Here is a 21746-nt window from a genome sequence, read left to right as displayed (position 1 = left end):
GGTCACCTGAAAAGGGACGCTGCCCAGTGCTGACGAAAGACTCCTCTGACATACCCTTAGCACTGAGCACACAAACACAAGGACCCACAACCAAATGGAAGGAACCGGAGTGTCTACATTCCCCAAAAGCCAAAATGCCGCGGCTCTGCAAAATGAGATAGACGACTTAGATCCTTCCAGAAGAAAAATGGGCCTAGAAACCATTTACACCATCAGAAGCCCCTCCGGCCCAGACAATGGGCCACACGCCAGGGGTGCAGAGAGGAGCTACTTGGCAGGATGCAGCCTGGGGACGAGGACAGGGCACGTCCCTCCCTCCCCAGTCACAGCAGGGCGGGCCCTCTTGGCTCCCGGGTACCGCCCATTCTGGGGGCCAACACCTCACAAGACACTCATCACAGGTGCCTGTTCCGCAGAAGCGTCTCGTCGGGCGCACACTCGTTATCGGCCGACCAGAGTACAGGGAATGCACCAAGGCTACACACGGGGCTTTAGACTCAGATGATCCCAGAGACAGAAAGGGGAAGACCCACAGCCAGAGCAGGGAGCAGCCGCAGAGAGGGGCCGAGGGGGGCACTGAGAGGGGCCACAGCCGGGAGCAGTGGGAAGGACTGCAGGGGGAACACGGGGAGGGGCCGTGGGGCAGTGGACATGGAGGGGCCCGGTGCAGGCTGGCAGGTTTCTGGGATCCGAGCATGTGTGGGCCGCTGTCCCAGAGCAGGGAGAAGGGGTAGCAGCAGAGAACTGGAGAGCAGGTCCCGAGAGCAGGTCCGGAGGGCACATCCCGACACGCGCAGGCTCCAGAGAGGCCCACGCCATGACAGGAGGCCCTTCTCTGGGGAACACCGTGGACTAGACACTTCACTTTCTGCAAAACGCAGGTGCCACCTTGGTGAGCCCCGGCAAACGGTGCAGGGAAAGCGGAGGCGGCGGTGGGAGCAGCAGCTGTGCGAGGGGCCGAGAACGCACAACCACCACGGACCAACCTCCATGCCACAGGCGGCAGCGCGACGGGAAAGGATGTGGTGGGCAGTGGCTGCGGGACAAGGACAGAGGAGCACCTCGTGACTGGAGGTACCCCAGTGACTGCTGGTTCCGGTCCCCCTGGGGGATCCCCAGGCACCCCGGTGCTGACAGCTCCCTGGCCAGGCTCGGGCTCCCCCAGTGCCACTTGGGCCCATCCGCAGCCTCCCCCTTTGGCCACCACACGCCACCAAAGCTTCTGCTGAGAGACACCAGCCTAGGGAGGGAAACGAGGGAAATCCTCTTCGGATTTCTTCTGGTTTGTGAGAACGGGTATGAAAGTAGGTCTTTTGTGAAGGTGAAGCGGTATAAAGCAAACTTTCTCTTCTTTTTTCAAAGATTTTATGTATTTGACAAAGAGAGACACAGCGAGAGAGGGAACACAAGCAGGGGAGTGGGGAGTCGAACACAGCACGTGTCGACGGACGGGTGAGAACCCACACTAGTGCGGGAGGAACCCAGATGCTGTAAACGGGACTGACTGGACGAACGCACGTCCTCTGCAGACCGAGAGGCCCAGCCGCCGCTCACCTCCCGCGGTGAAAAGCAGCATTCTATCTTCAAATTCATAGACAACATACTCAATGTTCGGTAAATGGAGGGCTTTTTTTTTTTTTTTAACATTGTAGAAAAAAAGAAATACTCTGAGCATCATCTGAGCTCACACAGAGCTGCGACGCTCCGTGGGTGTCCGTCCCGATCCCTAACAGCGGCACGCGGCCGGCAGGTACAATTTCCAGAATCGGGGCAGCTGGCCCGAGGCTCTTCCCTGGCACAGATGGCCGGGACTCCGGGTCCCACTACAGAGGCGGCGCGTGCTCCCCCGGCCCCCGCCGCCACGTGGCCTCCTCTCAAAGAAGAGACTTGAAACCAATGGACGAGTCAACCAGGTTACCAGTGCGTGTCTTACAAGCCACAAGAGCAAACGTACACAGCCTGTTCTGCTACAGAAACGTCACATTTAGAAGTGCACGAAAGGCTTTGGGCTTGAAAGGTCAACCGAGGAAGCTGAACCCTACGAGAAGTACCCACGGCCCCAGCTGCCGGAGCCCCCAGCCTCCCCGTCCACACAGCTCTCCCCCGCCCGTGACGGCACCACGCCCAGCCCCCTCAGGCCTGTGTCAGAAGCCACAGCTCCACACCTCCGATATAACTCTGGAAAACAGCCACCAAAAAGCTGCCCCGTCACCACAAAATGCGTCTGTTTTTTCGAGTAAAGCTAAACGTGTAAAAAATGTAAACAGTCTGGGGTCTGCTGAGTTTTGAATGTTTCCACACAAAATTTAAAAGAAACTCTAAGAACACACTTTTCCAGGTAACTGCCGCCTGAAGATAAAACAACGCCCCCCCCAGAAAGAACCCCCAGAAAGAAAGAGACGAGAGAGCGGGGAGTGATTTTGCGCCCGAAGTCCCACACAGCCTCCGCAGTCTGACGACGGCGCTGACACGCGCGCGCACGGACGCCCTGTCCTCGGAAAGAAACGGTCGAGAAGACGCCAACAGGGACGGCCACGCGAGGACCTGACTGGCACGAGGGTGACGTGCGGGAGGCAGCGTGCGAATCGGCTCCCCGGACCCACTCCGCCCCACACGGCAGCCACAGTTTGCCTCCGTCTCATGGATGGAAAGGGGGGCTCGAAGGAGCAAGTGAACGAGTCATGGGCCCTGGCGGGGGGGCATGGGGTGGGGAGGGGTCTCAGCGCAGACCGTCTGGCTCCAGAGCCCACCCTCCATGCTAGACTGTCTTCCTAAAACCTGTCCCTAAAGGAACCTGACGACCAGATGAGTCCCACTACTGGGACAGCAGAGAGGCCAGGAAGCAGCTCCCAGCAAAGGGCCGCGAGGGGACAGCATTGACGTTGGGTGCCGACCACACACGAGAGCAAGCGTTCGGCGAGGACCGTGCAGGCTCAGCCGTGGGACAGGCGGAGTCGGGTCACAGAGCAGGTCGGCAGCTCGTGCCCCGGGAAACTCACCAGGCCCGGCGCATGGCCGGGGCCCAGCTGCTGTCCACGGCACTCACGTGGCAGGGACACCGAGGACGGCACACTCACAGGGCACCCCCCCGGCCGCGGGCAGCACAAGGAGACCAGGGAACAAGAAGCTGGTCATCAGGACGGAGCAAGAGAGAGCAAACACCGGGTAGCGTGTCCTCACCCTGAACTCAGCTCTGCTCAACGCATCTGGGGCAGACACAGCAAACCAGAAAGGTGCATGGTACCACCCACGTGACTCCGTGGGCGGCAGCCCCCTCTCAGGGAACGGTCCAGGGGACGGTGACCGCTGCCCTCGGAAACGCACAGCACCCGGGGAGAGACTACTGCCCCGGAGGTGAGGATCATCCCACAACGCGAAGCGCGGGCAAGGCCCCAGGGAGCGTCTGCACTGAGGCCGAGAGCCTGGACATTGGGCTGCGTCACGCCGACACGCCAACCTGGAGCCTTTCCCAGGAAGAGCCCCTCCACTTGCTCCGGGCGTGCTTCCCCGGCCAGCCGAGGGGGCAGCAAGGACCCGTGTCCATGCACTCCTATGTGGCCAGAGGCGGCAGGCAGCTCAGGAGATGAGCCAAGGCGGGCAGGAGAGCCAGCGGTGTGTGCTGCTCGGCCACGAATGAGTGGAACACCACACGTGTCCCCACGCAGCCTGCCTGCCCCGTCTGGACATGCCAGAGTGACAAGGGATCCACATGAGGACGAGGACGCCTGTGAGCAGGCATCAGAGAAGAACGCCTCCCCGCTCCTCCCCTAGGTCCCCAGAGGCCTCGAAGGTCCGGGGAGCTGTATGAAACGCATCCACAGCCTCCCTAGGCCCCTCCCCCCAGCTTCCAGAACGCTTGGCAGAGCGGCAGGAGGTGGTGGCAGGGCCCAGCTGGTTCCCTGCAGGGTCAGGGGTCCCGCGTGGCGACACCGGTCACGGGCAAGGCTTCCTCTCTTGTCCGCAAGCTGGCGGCTACACTGTGACCAGGCCACTTCCTGGGGCGAGAGGAAGAATTCCAAAGTCTAACTTGAGTCTAACGGGTTGTGACCGGCGGGGCCCAGCACTAAGGGGCAGGCCCTGCACCACCACCCAAGCCCCGGGATGCAGGACAGTGCCTCCGAATGGACCCGCCCGGGGCCACCCTAGTCTGAAGGTGCTGCTGGTGACCCGCCTGGGACCGCACCGGACACCCTACTTCTGCCCCCACACGCTAAGATGACAAAATCCCAGGCAAAATGTCTCGGATGACATTTTGAACACAGGCAGCCCTGCCCTCGCGGCCCCCGGCTCTGTACAGCCGGATGGGAGTAACCGAAGCAGATCGTCCAGGTCTACGCGGTGACACGGCGCCACGGAGTATCCTTCCGAGGTGCAGAATCCTTCCCTCGTTTGCCTCCTTAGGTATCCTGGCCAGACGGACAGCTGGACGCAAATTCCGACTCTCCTCAGTTTGCGCTCAGCTGGGCCAGGCATTCCTCCTTTGGAAATTAAATGAAGTAATTTCTCTCCGCTTGGGTAAAACGACATTTCTACCTCCTAAGATTCTTCTGAACTCAGCTCTGAGCCTGTTCCTCAGCACTCCAGGGCACAGAGCACGAAGGTTACCCGGTCGGGGAAGACCACCCCACCCGGGTTCGGCAAACACAGTACGGCCGTGCTCACCCCACCCGGGTTCGGCAAACACAGTACGGCCGTGCTCACACCTTCTAACCTGCACCTCTCGGGCACACTGGCAGGGGCACAGTGGAGAGAACGCGAGCCCGACCCTGAGACTGGTCACGTGGCTGGAGGAGTCACTGCACCACTTCCAGGCCTGCCACCCCCTTTGGAAAAATGGACTCAGACCGCTCCCCTCGCTCCGAACCCGGGAACGGGGTGGGGTGAGGTGGGGATGTCTGTGAACCCCGAGACCTCTGGCAGAGAGGTCACTGAACAATTAATGGGAGACCCCAACCCCGCCCAGCGCAGACCATCACGGACGTTCCCGTACTTCGCTAGATCGCCTGACTCCTTGAGCGCAGGAGCCCTGGCAGGGACCGATCCCTAAAGACCCCGCTCCACCACTGTCGCACAGTGTCCAGCCTCATTCATGGGTTTCATTCATACATGCGCACACATGTGCCCGTCGTGAACCCTCCCGAACCTCCGTGCTAGTAATGCCCGCGTGCCCAGCTGTCACCCGTGTGTCCACGTGCAAAGCCAAAAGGCAGCTCCAAAAGCAGGCGAAGGTCCGCCTCCAGGGCCTCAGGCTGCGTGTGCAGCACGGGAACCGTCTTCCTGGCGGATAAAGCCCAAGTTCTCCCAAAACTTCCACAAAGACCCTGATCTAAGAGTCCTGCCCTGGGCCAGTCTGGACTCCCCCATGCTGAGAGCAGAAATGACACTCGCGTGATCAATCAGCAGAGAGAGTAACTCTACGATTAACAGGACTCAGAGAAGAGCTCCTTCCTGCAGTGCGAGCAGCTCAGCGCCCAGGCATCGAGTCCCGAGTCCGCGTCTGAACAGGGGAGAGGTGGGCAAGCAGGGGACACTCACCTCCAAGAGCTTGAGCTCCTGCACGCAGCTGTGCAGCAGCTCCAGGGCGCGCTGGGCCACCTCCCACGGCCTCTGCAGGAAGAGCAGCAAGGTGCACTGGCGAGAGAACAGGTAGCTGCGCAGGTCCAGCAGCGTGGCCTCCTGCCTCTGGATCAGCTCGCGCTTCTCCATGTCGATGGGCTTCCGGAGGATCAGCCCGTTCCAGCTCCTCACCGGCTCACAGAAGAAAGTCAGCCAGTTGGCACCATCTAGACAAGCACACGGCATGAAAGGCGCGGACTACAGATGACCTCACCTTCCCGCGATTCCCGCTCGGGGCTGTGAGAGCTCCTGCGGGGTAGTTCCCACAGGTACTCCCACCCAGCACGCGGCAACTGGTGATGGGCGCAAGGCAACATGACCTGGGCCACCAGGCACGGCGCCGTACCACGCCCAGAGGGTCATGACCAGGTGGGGAGCTGCAGACGGCCGGGCTAGGAGGGCGGGGAGGCCTCGGGCTCCGAGCTCAGTGGGCTCCGACAGAAGGCGCCAGGCCTGGGCTGGAGCGCACTGGGCCAGCTGCTTCTGCCTGGGTGCCAGAGCGCAGTCCGTTCACGGGAGCGCGCTAGTCTACCTCGCCCTTCCCTTCTCCCTCCCTACGGAAGCCTCACACCTATCTCTGTCTCAGCCCTGTCAGCTACCTGAATCATCTCCTGGAGAAAAGGACAGCAGGCACAAGGAAGAAGTAGTAGCAGGAGCAGAAGGGGAACATTCCTGCTCATCAAAAATTTCCAGCGAGGCTCCCCGATTCGAACTTACAGCCCCAGACTCAAACATGGCCTTAAAGTAAGTGTAAGAGCCCATGGGAACGAGTCACTCGAGCCACAGGGCAAAAACTGAGTCTACTTCTCCCACCCCAAAAGACAGCTGTCGCGCCCCTCACGCCGCACCGCCACCAGGAAGCAACCCGGTATTGGCACAGTGACGCCGCCGAACACTCCGGGGCTAACAGCGCCTGCTGACTGGGACTTGCACTCGGAGCCGCTCAAGGCCACACCCGGGGGCGCCCACCCCAGCGCTCACGGCACCTCCGCCGGCAGCCCCTCCTCGGGCCCTCCGCCCAGCGTTCTCCGGGCTCCCTCTCCCATTTCACTCAGGCCTCTGTGTCAATGCCACCTCCTCAGAGAGCCTCCCAGACCACACTAAGACCGCCCAGCACCTTCCACCACACTCTGCCCTGCACCCGCAACGCCTTCTGAGGCCTACACTCATTACGACGACCGGACGTGAAGTTTCCTTTTTTCCCTACACCTGTGTCCCCTTCACACACGCTCCAAGAAGGAAGGGGCCTTGTTTTGTTACCTACTACATTCAGAACAGCACCTGGTCAACCGGGACTCTCACTAAGCATCCGTTAAAGGAGCACAAAAACGATCTTAGCATCCACCTGCTAAGAGTGGGTCCAGCTTACCTTTGCATTCTCATTTGTCCCAGATGTTAAAACCGAAAGAACAAAGAAATTATGCAAAATATGATGTAAGAAACATGTAAGACATCTAAACACGTTATAGTATGGAGATGCAAAATATAATTTCACCCCTTCTCACATTTTTCAAGTTTAATTAGTAAATACTTTGCCCTGGTTATGCCTACATTCGTGCCTCTGCAAAGTAAGAGATGCAAATCTGAACTTCCTAGAAACTGGTCTGGAGAGAAAACCAATCGGAGTCGTTCGTCCTCATCTCTATCATTTCTAAAACAAAGACGGAGCCCAAGCTGACTGTCCCAGTGCCTCACCCTCCTACGGGTCTTCTAGCAGACACTACGGTTCCCTGAAATCACTCCTTTCTTCACAGGCCGTAGCAGGGCCCTCTCAGAAAGATCACCCCACAAAGACGTCTCTTTCCGCACTGTGGTGGCGGTCAGAATGGAAACTCCCGAACGTCCAGCAGCAAGGGGTGGCCGGATTAACCCTAAGGAATCCACACCAGGAAACACGATGCAGCTACAAGCGAAAGCACCTGAAGCCCTGATCTGTTAAGAGGGAACGACGCCACGACGGGCTGTCGGTACGAACAGTGAGCTACAGACAGACGTCTACAGGAGAGGACGCCACGTCCATCAAATCAGGCATCACCCAAAACACCCTGCGAACAATGATGATGAATTCTTTCTCTGCGTAGGGCTTCCCTGTGCTACTTCTGTACTTCTAAGATGAGACTGTGAAGTTGTAAAAGGAAGATGAACGCCCACGACGACGGTGCCATTTAGAACTCCGCCGTGAGCCTCACATGTTCCAAAGACAGCCCTCAACGGAGGCACGAGACTCCTACTCTTACTAGCAAGGAGGCCCAGAGGCGGACGCATAGCTAGCCAGCTGCGTGTAGTACAAAAGACTCTTTGTACCCGAATGACACCTTCTTCGAAAATGCTCTTCCTGCTTCAAACGCCTGTAACGGTGAAAACGACTAGCTCTGAGCTCTCGCCACGCTTCTACTTGAGCCGCGAGGCTATATCCTATAGCCCTGGCACAAAGCCATGAAAGTGATGTAATCGTTAGCCAAGCAAATCACGGCAGCTTCGAGACCACGTGAAAGCGGATCTGCTTCTAGAAGAGGGTCCGCGTCCGGCGCGCTACTCACCGCCAGCGCCGAAGTTGACGACATACTGGGAGAACAGGGCGTCCAGCTCGTCGTACTGTACCAGGGCGTCCTCAAACTGCTGCAGCATCTCGAATACGAAGGCAAGTTCTTCCTGGTCCCCCAAACAGAAGTTTTTTTAGAAAGCAAACACATCAGTCAACTTTTTGAAATGATATGCTGCTCTTAAAGATGACAACGGAGGAACAGCAGCACTGAAAGTAACACTTCACTCATTCCACACAGGAAACCTCAATTCCGTGACTCCACGGTGTTAGCAGTGACAAATGCCCAAAGGGGAGCCCGGAGGGAGGTAGGAACAGGCCACCGTGAGCCCTGGAACCATCCACGGCCCCCGAGCAGCAGGGACACGAGCAGGCACCCTCTGTCGCTGGCACGGCCCTTGCTAACTAGCACGCATCTATGTGCAAGAGGGGAACCTTCTCCGTCTACTGATCTAACCAGCCATGTCGAGTACGAGGGCTCGCAGATGTGAATTGTGCTCCATGGGCTAAAATCCAGCTCTATCGTTATTTTGTTATACAAACTGTTCCAGCTTGGCCATTAGGAGCCTCCTTTGGGTGGTGCCAACATCCTTTTGATGGACCTCCATCTTCCATCTTCCTTAATTTTCCGGGGAGTTTTATTCCTGGTCCATCTTCTATTTTCCCCACCCCAGCCCTGGAATCAATCACTTCTAGAAAGATCCCTGGCACTCATTATTAAGGATGGGGTTTAGAGGTGCCTGGAGGGCTCCGTAGGTTAAGTGTCTGCCTTCGGCTCAGGTCACAATCCCAGGGTCCTGGGATGGAGCCCCACATCGGGCTCCCTGCTCAGTGGGGAGTCTGTCTCTCTCTCTCCCTCTGCCTCCATCCCCCTACCCTGCTCGTGTGGTCTCTCAAATAGGAAGAAAAAAAAAAAGAATGGAGTTTAGAAACCAAGATCTTGGCACTCCGTGAGCTTACAGGACTGAGAAGTCATTCCTTCCTGGCCCAGTCAGAGGACAGAGCGAAGAAACACATGCACGTGTAACCCTCACACACGCACATCTCCATTTCTCAGATTCCCACCCCCACCACTGCGTTCACTTGGATTCCCCTGTCCTTGTCTGTAGCTCTTAGGAACCAAGTTGAATGAGCCTGAAGGGTGAAGGGACGGGGCCATCCGAAAGGTCTGTCACGGGTCAGTCCCACAGTGAATAGCCGACGGGTGCGACTCCCTTATGTGCACACGTCGCCAAGATACCACTAAGACATAAGCAACAGAGTCAGAGATAAGCACCAGAATTTCTAATCAAAATGGGTCTTTATTTGTTCAAAGTGCATTATTTCTTCAGTAATTTACACACAGGTGGAATTTAAATACGAAAATCAGGGTTTTTCTTCTGTCAAAATATGGTGAACAATAAGAAGGAAACCTAACGGCAACGTTCCTGTCACCCTTTGCAGTGTCAGCAAGGTCCCCTAGGAAGTAGCTTACGACTGTCCTTTATTGGAACCCGTGACTATGAAACAAGACAACGGGGGCGATACATGCTGCTGGGGAGTCACGGCCTACTGCCGGTGTCGTGCTGGGGCAGGCGCCGCCGTCCTCAGGACTGTCGCCGCTGCCAGCACTCCTCGGCCCCGGCCACCTCCACGGTGGAGACCCCAGAAGGCCCCACAAGTCAGCAAAACCCACACTACTCTGAGGCCATGGCCCTCTCACAGCAGGCCAGAAGCCGAGCTCGGGGGCCGCGAGAGAGCTGACAGCAGCGAGGGGCACCCGGGGGGGGGACCACCTCCGACCCACTCGAGAGCCCGCAGACGGAAACGTCTGTCGGCGACTGTGTCCTGTCCCTTGGGTTTTAAAAAACTACACCAGTAAGAATTACCACCGAACACCCACCTCACTGACCAAGACAGGAGCAGGAACAGGACGCGGTCCCATTCTACCCTCCGCCACGCACCTGGACCATGAAATAGTCACAGAAGCTCCAGCCTGGCTCCGTCCTCTTCTCCCTCAAGGTCCTCATGTCATCCTCAAACTTGCCGAGGTTTTTGGTAAAAGACATAAGAAGCGAAGTCCTGAGTTTTGTCAGGAAGGCATTCCAGGATTCCTGAGTTCGAGAAGAGTCCTTCAGGGGGTCGGAGAGCACGACACACCTGTGGAGACACAAACGGACTGTCTGGAAAATACTGTCCAAGCACAGCACGTGGTCCAACTGCTACTATTTCCCTGCGGTGCCAACCGCCGTCCTCCCCCACTTCCTTCCTCCCCTGGCTGGAGACAGACATCAGGCGGACGGTAAGAACCAGATTCGGAAGAGGCTGCATCAGAAGCTGGCTTAATGCCCCACGCGCCGTCAGCACCGCAGAAGGGCGGCTGGGAGAGATGGAGGACGAATCGGTCTCAGACCCGGCCTCCAGGGCTCCCGGGAGAGCAAGGTGACGTCACCAGCAGTCCCCAAACCGCACGTGGGCTGCCCGCCTCAAACACCGCTCTGGCTCCCGGAAGCTGACAGGACAGAAGAGCTCAGTTACGGGCACGGCTCAGGAGGGTCAGCACAGAATGGACCCAGCCTCGCTGTCTGCTCTGCTCCTGCTGTACCTGGCTGAGCCCACCCAACTTCTCGGGCTCTCCTCTCTTCATCTAGCCTGTTCCTACTCATCCCTCCAAAGCTCGGCTGACACATGTCCTCCTGGAACCTGGCCCCCGCAGCTCGGCCCCTGGGCCCCAGTGTGATCACACTCCCACCAGCAAGCGTCAGGCTACAAACACGTCCTCTCTGTGGGTCCCTCTCTCCCCAGACCCGAGATCCTGAGCACATGGGCAGGGCCCACAAAGAATTCATAAATGAAGCTTAAAGACTATAACATGTGGATATGATACAATTTCACTACAAAAAGAGGGCGGCTGGCCGGCTCCGTCAGCAAAGCGCGCAACTCGAGCTCGGGGTGGTGAGTTTGAGCCCCAAGTTGGGCACGGAGGCTGCTTAAAAAGGGGGGAGGGAGACCATCCGTGGTGTGGAAACATCAAAGGCATAAAATTACCAATTTCCAATAAATTTGGAAGAAACAATGTGTCCATCTAACACACTGGAAAAGCTAGATCTCTTTATCCTTGATAGTAATAATTTACAGAGAAAATGATTAAACATGGACTCATAAATAATTTTAAAATACTGGTGCTATAAGCTTCCATATCTTTCCTCAGTGAGTGCGTCGCCTTAATCACTAGAAGGAGCAAATGGGCAGATTCTAAGTCTCGTTAGCGCATCAGGCCCTTTGAGGGAAGGGCTCAGTCTCCAGAGTTACAAATCAGCAGAAAAAAATGTGATGTCGCTAGAGTCTGGACGATCCGCCAGGAATAATCAGTACCAAGAAGATGATCTAAAAAATGTAATTCCAGACATCCCACCCCACAGTGCTGGTTCTTCCCCTGAAAACAGAGGGATCCCACCAGCTCACTGCTATAGCCCCGGATGACTAACAAGCGTTTACTCACTACAGGGTCTGCTGGAGTCTGTCCGGTCAGCCTTGTATCCTTAAGCCCTTCTCAAGGCTGTGAACCATCGGCGTTTATCCCAGAATTCTCCCCTGAAACCAGACGGTGGAAGGGGGGGAAACAGCCACGAACCCCAACCAGAGACAGTCTCTGTGTCCCGTGAACTGGTGCTTACCACAGATTAAGTTCTCCAGCCCTTTATTGTGCCCTTCAACTTTCACTGTTTCTAGACCTTTCTATAACGAAAAAGAACTATGCTTCAGAAATTCGCATTAAGTTTGGACGGTTCACTCGGAAAGGCGAGCCCAAAAGAGCTGCTCAGACTAGGGGGCGCCCAGTGTGGAGAAGGGCCCCCTCAGAGTGCACTGGCGGCCTGGCGCCCAGGGCAGCCGCTCGCAGGGGCTGGTCCCCGCCAGTCAGGGGACCGCCGCTCACACCGGCAGCTCACGGGTCAGGTACAACATGGACAGCAACACTCACTAAAAGCCTGAAAAGTGCACAAAACCTTCAGCCAAGCAATCTTCCTTTTAGGGATGGATCTAAGGGAAGAACGATGGATGTACACAACATCCAAGTTCGAAAGATGTTTACGACACCGTTCATCCTCAGCGGTGACGTGTTGTCCAGCAGAGGACGGGGTAAACAGCTAGGGCGTCACCACTAGGGACTGTCACACACTCATTGATGGTAATGGCGGAGAAACACATCCATTGGTCATGGGAACATTTTTTAACGTATTAGGTGCAAAGCAAGTACAAAACATGCCACACAGTACGTTGTGGGCACACACGCTCCGTGGACCTGTGTGTGCGTAAAGAGAAAAAGTTTGACAAATAAGTACCAAATATGAACAGTTAAGATCTAGTTTCATTTGGCTTACTGCCTTCTTCTAACAATCCTATCATGAACACGCAGTGCTTCTAACCACAAACGATAAAGAAGACAGCAGGCTGCCACAGGGCCAAGTACGCCAATGTTTCCAAAGGCCGGAAATCACACTGGCTAATCAATCAGACAACTGTCAGTACAGAGGTTATCAAATTCGTACGTATGAAAACCTGACCCAGCTCTTTACTTTAAAAAATAAAGTACAGGTATGTTAAAGGTAGCTTGCAAATTAATGAAAATCCAAATGCTGGAAGGCATGTTTGTAGACTGAGATGAAATGTTTAAAAACTTGGTAAGTTAGATTCCACGTATAAAGGAAGAGTCATAAAAACAAGCTAGATTTCAGTGGGCTCAGCAGGAACATACCTTAAGCAATCAGATAAAATGGTAACGCAGACTTAAAAAAAATCAACGGGTACTGCGAAAAAAAATCCTCTAATCTGAACATGTCACAGGTTTAGACTAATATGCCCCATTAGTACCCATTTACATACTTAGTAAAATCCCACAGAAATGAGACGGAGGCCGTCAGTCAGCGTGCCCCGTCCCCCGCGGCCCCCCGCTGGCCACCTCCACCCCCCCCCACCGCGGCCTGCTCCTCCTCCTTTCAGAACAAGTGTGCCGGCACACCCGAACCACACAGGGTAGGACACTTGGTCACGGGGCAACTTGCTGAAATGTAAACAGATTCCTTTGTGGTAACTCCTTTATGAATAACAGGCCTTAGGAAAAAGTCCCCCCAAGTCCAAATGGCATGAAATTCCTTGAGGATAAACCAGAAACTCAACAATCTCATATTTATTATGTTTTATATAGGCTCACATTATGCTTTATATAAAGAAAGCAAGTTCGAACATGACTCTGGATCCAGAACCGTGTGGAACGTGGAAAGGAAGCCCAGGAAGGCTCCTTCAACAGAAGAACTGTCAGCTTACTGGGTGGCCTGACACAGGACACGGTCACAGCGCCGGCGGCTCTCCCGGCCGCACACCTGGGGCTCTGCCCACGCCCTTCCCACGAGCTCCAAGGTGCCCTTTGCCTCGTAGCCTCACCCCCTGCTGCCGTCCCTGGTCACACTCAGCACCGGCCACCAGGATGCCACAGGTGTGGGGAGCGGGGGTGAAACCGTGCCCCGTCTCTCCGGGAGGCCAACTGGACCAGAGCGGGGACCAGGCTGAGCGCTGCACCCCAGGCCCCGGGGGAGTCAAGGCACTGGCCTAGGGCCTACAGACTAAAGCCCCAGGCACCAGGAAGACTGCCGTGTGCATGGCGAGGCCCAGAACTGCTGACATGGCAGGGAGCTCCCTGGAAGACAGAACAGGGCCCCACAGAGAAGCAAGGGGAAAGGAAGGTGTGCAATAACGCAGCCACCCAAGCTTCGGGGCTCCCTCTTATAGATTCTGAAGATGAAATCAGCACTTTGGAATTCTTGTTCTGAGGAACTCGTAAGATGCGTTAAGGTGACCGAGGACAACACGGGGCCCCCTCACTAAAGGCGTGTGGGGAGCCCTGCTGCAGACAAGGGCCACGGGACTTCCCAAAGCCCCAGCTACATGGACGTGCACGCCGGCTCCTCAAGGGGGCACCCACCGTGCGGTCTCTCCCGCCGCGGTCACCCAGGCAGCGCATGGGGCTTGGGGGGCGTTAGGATGGACAGCACGTCACCCGCCAGAGCAGGGCACCCGGCCTCTCTCCAGCACCCTGCAGCCCCCGAGCTGGAGCGTCAGGCCCGCCACCACCGCTCACAGAGGCTGAGCTCCCACGCAGAGGGCAGAAAGGCCCAGCGCCCAGGGAGCAGCGAGTGCGGTAAAGATAAAGATACACTTACCTGTCACTCTGTTTATTACAAAAATCATTCCTTATTTTGTCCACAATGGAAGTTCGGGGAAGGATGTTGGTTTTGTTTTTTTTCTTGGCATCATTTTCAACGACCACTATGAGCCAGTCCACAGAGCTATGAGCTTTCAGAATATTCTGCCACTTGGTAAGGTCGTCTTTGACTGTAGCTTTATACACTTCAGTATCCTAAAAATAAATAAGTCACCGTGAAGGAAAGTTAATGAATGCCCTTCCATCTAACAGCGCAATGTGTCTAACAGAGAATACATCAGCCACAGCACTTTGGCGCGGGGCGCTGGGGGCACTCTGGGCAGGCCCGGTGGCACGGAGGCAAGACAGCTCCCATGTCATAGAGGAGGAGACTGACAGCGAGCTCGGTAAACTGGCCACAGCAACAGAGTCCGCTGGGCAAGCTGGGACTGGAAAACCCAGGTCTGCTCGGCCAGAGGCCTCGTGCCCAAGAACCACGTTAACCGCAGCCAGGCACGGGCACGGGGCGAGGCCGCACCTCTGCAGGAAGCCCAGGCTACCCCTGGGCAGGGTCCTCCGCGGCCCCGCAGAACCACTCTGACGCGAGGGCCACTCGCAGACCACAACAGGGGCAAGGAAAGAGCACAAGCTAGGGCTTCTGGGGAGTTGCTGTAATCCACAAGGGCTGAAGGGGGAACCATCCTGATCCTCAAAAGTCAATGCCACTTCGGACTCAGCGTCCCACACAGCAGCCTGTACAAAAGCCCATGAGCCTGCCTCCGACCACCCAGAAAGAAGTGGGAAGACAGCATCTCCCTGCTATTGGCCACCGTGGACAACTGCCCTTATGCTCCAGGATAATCTACTTAGCAGATCTGGAATGAAAATCTAAAACCAAGATACTTAATTCATACCCAAATCAGGCATTTAAAAACCTTTGCAAACTATCATTTATAGCTACTGTTTAAATATGTATACCCCCCCCTTTTTTAATAGAAAGATTCCTTGTTATCCTGCCCATGTTTTCTCTGGATTTTTTAGTCCCTCTTGAACATGCTAATGGGATCAATCCACGAATGAGAAATCTCCAATTCCATGCCCAGTCCCTCCTGCGGTTTAATTGGTAAGTGAAGAGTTCCAGAAGTGAGTACTTTTAATTTTTAGTCTGATTTTTAAAACTGCTATATCCTCAGTTTAAATTTAAAAATAAGTATATATATGTGTGTGTGTGTATATACACACACACACATATATAAAATAAAAATAAAACCTGGAAAGATCTTCTGCTGAAAAAACAAGGGGAAACCACCTTGTGAAGACGGATTTCCTGTGAGCTGCCCCCTCTGTACGGGCTGCCTCTACCTCCCCACACCACCGCTCTGTGGGGCTCTGGGGCCCACGTGCGTCAGGCCTACAGAGTGAAACCAGAGGCCACAGACCACAGCGGGGTCTTTAAAATCACACCACAGGGCCCAGGGTCAGGGAGCCCGAAGGAGCAGAGAAGCCCCAGAAGGCCAGCCCCAGTGCTGGTGCCAAGCACCCTCTGCCGGGCCCCAGCCCCGGCTCCCAGCTCTCCAAGCCAGGGAGAGGCTGCCACCCCGAGCGGACACCAGCCCCCCTCTTGGGAACGCTCTGATTGCGGCAGAGACCTGGCAGAGCAACAGCAAGGCAGAGTCCCCCAAGTTCTGGTGAGGTGAGCAGCATGTCACGTAGGCCCTCACGCGACAGTGACAAAACCATGGACGTTACCAGAGACCCAGTGACTCTTGAGAAGAGCCCAAGCTGAGCCGGTGGGGCTGAGGGTACGCGTCTCCAGGAAACACAGCCAGCGGCAAGGGAGGTCAGAAGGTGCCCACAGGCAGCGATGAGGAGGGCACCAAGGCGGGGAGTGGCCCTGCCTGGGCACCAGAGCCACACAGGGCAAGAAGGGCATCACGACACAAGGTGTGGAACCGCCAAGTGAGAGGATGAAGGACTGGGGGGCTGGCATGAGGTTTCAGAGGCCGAGAGGGGCAAAGAGGGCCTCCCTGCTGGGGTGACCTTCTCTGGGGTGTTGTGGTTCAGCCGAGGTAAGGAGGGAAGTGATCCAATGTGGAGCCCCGAGGCAGGGAGGGGGCACCGAGCTGGGGGCAGGGCAGCGCGACAGCAGTGACAGAAGGGTCCCTGACCGCAGACCTACAGAGCACAGTGAACGTCTCTTCTCCATGGAGAAGCAAGTCACAAAGGTGGACCAGGAGGACACGAGAGCCTCCCTGTGGTGCAGGGACTGGAATCGGACTGTGTGATGTGTGTGTGCATTTGCACAGACACCTAGAGCAGAAATAAACGTAAATGTGCATGGGCGGACAGCACACGGACTCCCCAGCTGCGCTGCCGCACGGCCGGAACCAAAAACACATCTACTCTGGGGCTGGGTTCTCACACGATCCCGCACTAATACAAACCTGCGCTCCCAGGGCTCAGGCAGAGCAAGGACAGGTTGACCTGGCCCGTCTCATGTCAAGGAGAGCTCAGAAAAGGAGGACACGTCAAAGGGTCATAGATGCCAAATCTGGACAATATGAGCATTGAAATCAATGCTGGTAGGAAAGGATTACGCTCCCCAAACCAGAAGTCAGGGGGCGTATAATACCGACATGGACCCACAAACAGGGCGGCTGCCTCCTGTGTGGCGACAGCCGAGGCAGGTGGTGGACGGACATGACCATCTGAAGCACCCAAAACACAGAAGTGGGTGAGGAGAGCCTGCAAGGGGCCGACGACTGCTTGGAGCTCCCAGCCCACAGTGCCGCAAGGGGCACTGAGGTCACGCCTGGCAGGTCCCCTGCACGGAGCAGACAGAGCACAGGGCCCTGGGAGCCAAGGACAGTTGACTTCACCAGAGGTCAGAGCTCAGAGGGTGCCCTGGAGTGCTCAGGAGGGGGCTGACCGGCCCACAAGTGTAAGACCCAAAGCCAGGCAGAGACCCACCCAGACAGGACTCAATACCCACACAGGCTGGGATCGGGGGAGGCTGGAAACCTCCAAATCCCCAGAGCACTGGGTGGAGACCTCAGGAAGGAAGGGATAATTAGTCTCGGATTGACCACAGATTCAGATCCACAGATCATAAAAGTGATACCCAAAATGATCAGACTTAAGTAATTTAATGACGCCAAGCGCAAATTCTCAAGGATCACAAAAATATAAGCACCGAACGAAAAAACTCATGGCGCTTGGCGTCCCATAAAAAATTATCAGGCAGGCAAAGAACGTACGATCCATGATGAGTAGAAAATCCTATCAACAGAAGAGACGTAGTAATGACACAAATAATAGCAGCAGTGACAAAACCATTAAAATACTCACTGTGACCACACTCCGAGTGTTCAAGAAGATTCCATCGGAGGAAAAACTGACATGAAGCAGAGACGTGGAAGATATTTTTAAAAGGAGGTAAAAACCCTTATGGATCTTCTGGAAATGAAAACCACGATGTCTAAAATGCCAAATACATTGAGTGGGAGGGATTAAGAGCAGATTAGATACTGCAGAAGAAACCATTAGGTAACTTGAAGACACAGAAGCAGAAACCACCCAAATGAAACAGAGAAAGACTGAGAAGCCAGCAACACAGTGTCACTGAGCCGTGGGACTTCCAGAGCCTAAGATGTGAGTAACTGAAGCCCCAGAGGAGAGGGGAAGAAGGGAGGAGGAGCACAACAAGTATCTGAAGAAAGAAGGACTAAAAATGTTTCGAATCTAAACCAGAACTACAAACCCACAAAGCCTGAAACACGGGAGGCACAAGAAACAGGAAGGGAAATACAGCAAGGCGTATCACAGATGGTTCAAAGCCAGTGACAAGGAAAAAAATCATAAATCACTGAAGGGGGACGGGGGAGGACACTTTAAATACAAAGTAACAAAGACAAGAACGAGAGACTCCTCCTGGGTCACGATGTAAACCAAGACAGTTGGAGGAGCATCTTTTACCTGCTGGAGAGAGCGAACTGCCAGTCCACAATCCTATATCCAGCAAAACACTTCGTAGAAGTCGAGGCCGCCTCAGACGCACAGACGCTGGGACAGCTCTCACCGCTCTAACCAGAGCCCTGGAAGGGGTGACTCAGAGGCCCACGTTCCTACCTCTAATCTCCACAACGCAACTGTTCAAAGCAAAAACAGGAACACCGTACTTCCGGATCCGTGACAAGACCAGTGCAAGGACACGAAGGTGCGCTCGCCCAGCCCGGGCTGAAGGAAGGAGGCGATGCTGCAGACATGCCCTAGAAACCTGGAAGCAACTACTAGCCTAACGCAGTTTTACTTTTAATTCTAAAATCCCCAATATTATCTGCTTTCCTTAATAATGATCAAAACTAAAGCAAAACGACAACAAAACACAGGCTTCCCATTAGAAAGTGTAATTTTAAGGGGGAAAAACCTTCATCCATAGTGTCTACAGAAAGTCTGTCTAGCACTGAAAATGCAAGACTTCTACGTAAAAAGCGCACATTATTAAGGGCATCAAAAAGGCGTAAAGAATGGAGAGACCACGTTCCTCAATAGGAAGATCTGTGATTATTAAAATTCTCCCCACATGAATCCCCAACTTATTCAAGGTGATCCCAATCAAAACCCCTCCTGTCTTTCCCTTTCTCTTCCCGACGGCTATTCCTGCTCTGCACGGCTCTGGGACAAACCGCTACAACACGCAGTGGTTGGAAACGTTCACTCTGCTCACCAACCTACGGCCCAGACAGGACCGGGCACACAGCTCACCTGCCGCACCCGCTGCGGCACTGGGTGTGTCTGCTGCCGGCGGCCTCTCGGCCAGGATCTGCTTGACCGGGGCTGCACGGCCCCAGGCGGCCTTCGCAGGTGGGCACTCGACTTCCTCACAGAACGGCGGCTGGGCTCGGAGAGCCCGCATCCCCAGAGGGCCCCGGAGAAGATGTATCACCTTTTACGACTTGATCTCCAAAGTCATGGTGCCCCCTCCTCCTAGAAGCCCACTCGGATTCAACTGGAGGAAACACTGACCAGGCCTCTCCGTGGAGGAAGGTCACTGCCATGGAGAGAAGAGCACGGGGTCTGGAATGTGCAGATACAATCGGTTTTGGAAAATAGTATCTGTACACCTAACAATCTGATGCTGAAGTTTATACGAAAGACAAAAACGTCTACTAGCCAAGGGATGTGTTTTAAAACAAAAGACATTGGGATGCCTGGGTGGCTCAGTGGGCTAAAGCCTCTGTCTTCGGCTCAGGTCATGATCCCAGGGTCCTGGGATGGAGCCCCGCATCGGGCTCTCTGCTCAGCGGGGAGCCTGCTTCCTCCTCTCTCTCTCTCTCTGCCTGCCTCTCTGCCTACTTGTGATCTCTGTCAAATAAATAAATAAAATTAAAAAAAAAAAAGACATCAATACATATGATAAACATGTAATAATTACACATCTGGTCCTGGCACAGAAGAGACGATGATCACAGAACATAATGTGTACATGACACTGGTTTAAAATAAAGGTGAAATTTTCAGAAAGTAGAAAAGAGACAATTATGAAATGATGTTAGGCCAATGTGCTACCCAATTAAGACTATAAAATTAGACCTTAATGCTCCACACCACCTGCCACACACAGAAATAACCGAAGCTACACAGATCCAAATGTAAAACACAAATTCCAAAGTTCCTGAGAGAAATACAGGAGAAAACCAATTACCTCCTCCAGATAGACAAGGCTTCCTAAACAGGACACACTCTACTCAGAAACCATTCTTTAAAACGACCTATTTCACTCCAGAAAAGCCGTAATAGTCAGAACACCAACGCACATTAGATACGTGAACTAGTCACACGAAACACAACTACAGACGACACAAGAACACGAACACACCATAAGAACAGACTCTCGCACACACCGTGGGCCACAGACAGGTCAAGTGAACAAAACATTAAGATATGAATGTGTGACCCAACAGGTGGGTAGGGGCGCCCTTAGGTTCTGTATCTAGCATTACAGTCTAAAAAGCAGAGCAAGAACGTTCTGGAACACACAGAACATCCACAACGTCTGGTCCTTTCTCAGGTCACAGAGGAAAGGGAAGTTCCATAAAGCAGAAGTATTACACACAACATCCTAATCACAATGCAGTAAAAGTAGGAATTTTAAAATACGAATTTTAAAGAATTTCTTTCTGGAAATTAAACAAATTTCATGTTAAACCGTTGGGTGAAAGGGGCACTACAGACTCAGAGCAGAGACTTGCTGAAAAATGAACACTGGGATTTCAATTCCTATCTCTAAAGACCTGCATCATTTACATTTAAAATGAAAACAAACGTATTCCAACTCCAAAAAAAAAAAAAATAGAAAAAGAACAAAGTAACCCTTAAGAAAGAGGAAGGAAATAAGAATGAAGGTGACAGTACGTCAGAAGTAAAAACCCTGGTTCCTAGGGGAGAAAGAGTCCACAAACTACGATTAGCGGATTCAATCCAAGAAGAAGGGGAAAGTACAAAAACACAAAGAAGTAAGTACTGCCACGAGCGCATTTTAAAAGTGAATAAAAGACCCTGTGCACACCTTCACGACACTAAATTTTATAACTTAACTGAAATGTGTAATTTCTAAGAAAAATACAGTTTAGCCAAACTGACGGATGGCTGTAAGAGACTCATTTCCATGAAAGGGACATAGAAAGTGATCAAGGAACTGTCCTGTAAGAAGGCACCAAGTCCAGATGGTTTCACAGGAGAATCCCATCAAACCTTGGAGACCAGACTGTTGTAGGGCTGCATAAATTGTCCCCAAAAATACGAAATAAATGAAAACTTCCAAGTTATATTTATGAAGCACATATAATATTGACATCTGAACCTGACAGACAATACAAAAAACGTTACAGACCAATCACTTGTGACCAAGATGGAAAAAAATCCTAAATTAGGTGAACAGACACCAAGACCACATTAAAAACTAGTAATTTGACCAAGTGGAATGTATAACAGGAAAGCAAGTCTAGTTCTTATTAAGAACCCATTAATATAACCCGACGTATCAGTAAATTTAAGTGGGGAAAAACCCATACAATTATCTCCAGAGTCTGAAAAAGCGTTCCAACAAAATTCTAGAATGTATTCCTAATAAAGATCCTTGAGGAAGCAGGAAGGGCTGGACCCACTCCCAAGCTCGTGCACGTTTCCCCCCATCCTGCGCCGCCCCCTTGCTGGGCACAGCCCGCGGGCGCCCCACGGAGGCCAGCACAAGGCACCGAGGCCCACCATTTCCACCGCTTAACCACGGTTCAACAGAGGAGACGACCGGAGGCCCAGAACAGAGAAAGAAGAGCTGACATGACGGGAAACGCAGCAAAGCCCTAGACTCTGGGGCGGAGAGAACCGGCGATAACACGAACTCGAGCAGAG

At 54.0% G+C, this 21746-nt stretch overlaps 1 protein-coding gene across 2 annotated transcripts in view; it reads right to left on the bottom strand.

Moving 5' to 3' along the window:
• Positions 1–21746, bottom strand: part of LOC111155728 (trafficking protein particle complex 10) — a 77303-nt gene that overhangs the window by 28452 nt on the left and 27105 nt on the right. For both annotated transcript variants that reach the window (XM_022516088.1, XM_022516089.1), the window contains 4 exons: positions 14356–14552; positions 10102–10297; positions 8157–8268; positions 5536–5783 (listed from right to left, as the gene is read on the bottom strand). In XM_022516088.1, coding sequence (XP_022371796.1) covers positions 5536–5783; positions 8157–8268; positions 10102–10297; positions 14356–14552 — 753 coding nt within the window. The remainder of the gene's footprint in view (positions 1–5535; positions 5784–8156; positions 8269–10101; positions 10298–14355; positions 14553–21746) is intronic.

This window comes from Enhydra lutris, unplaced genomic scaffold (assembly GCF_002288905.1).
Source record: "Enhydra lutris kenyoni isolate GAN:26980312 unplaced genomic scaffold, ASM228890v2 scaffoldscaffold43, whole genome shotgun sequence".
Taxonomy (NCBI): Eukaryota; Metazoa; Chordata; class Mammalia; order Carnivora; family Mustelidae; genus Enhydra; species Enhydra lutris.
This window is presented reverse-complemented; position numbering and strand designations above follow the sequence as displayed.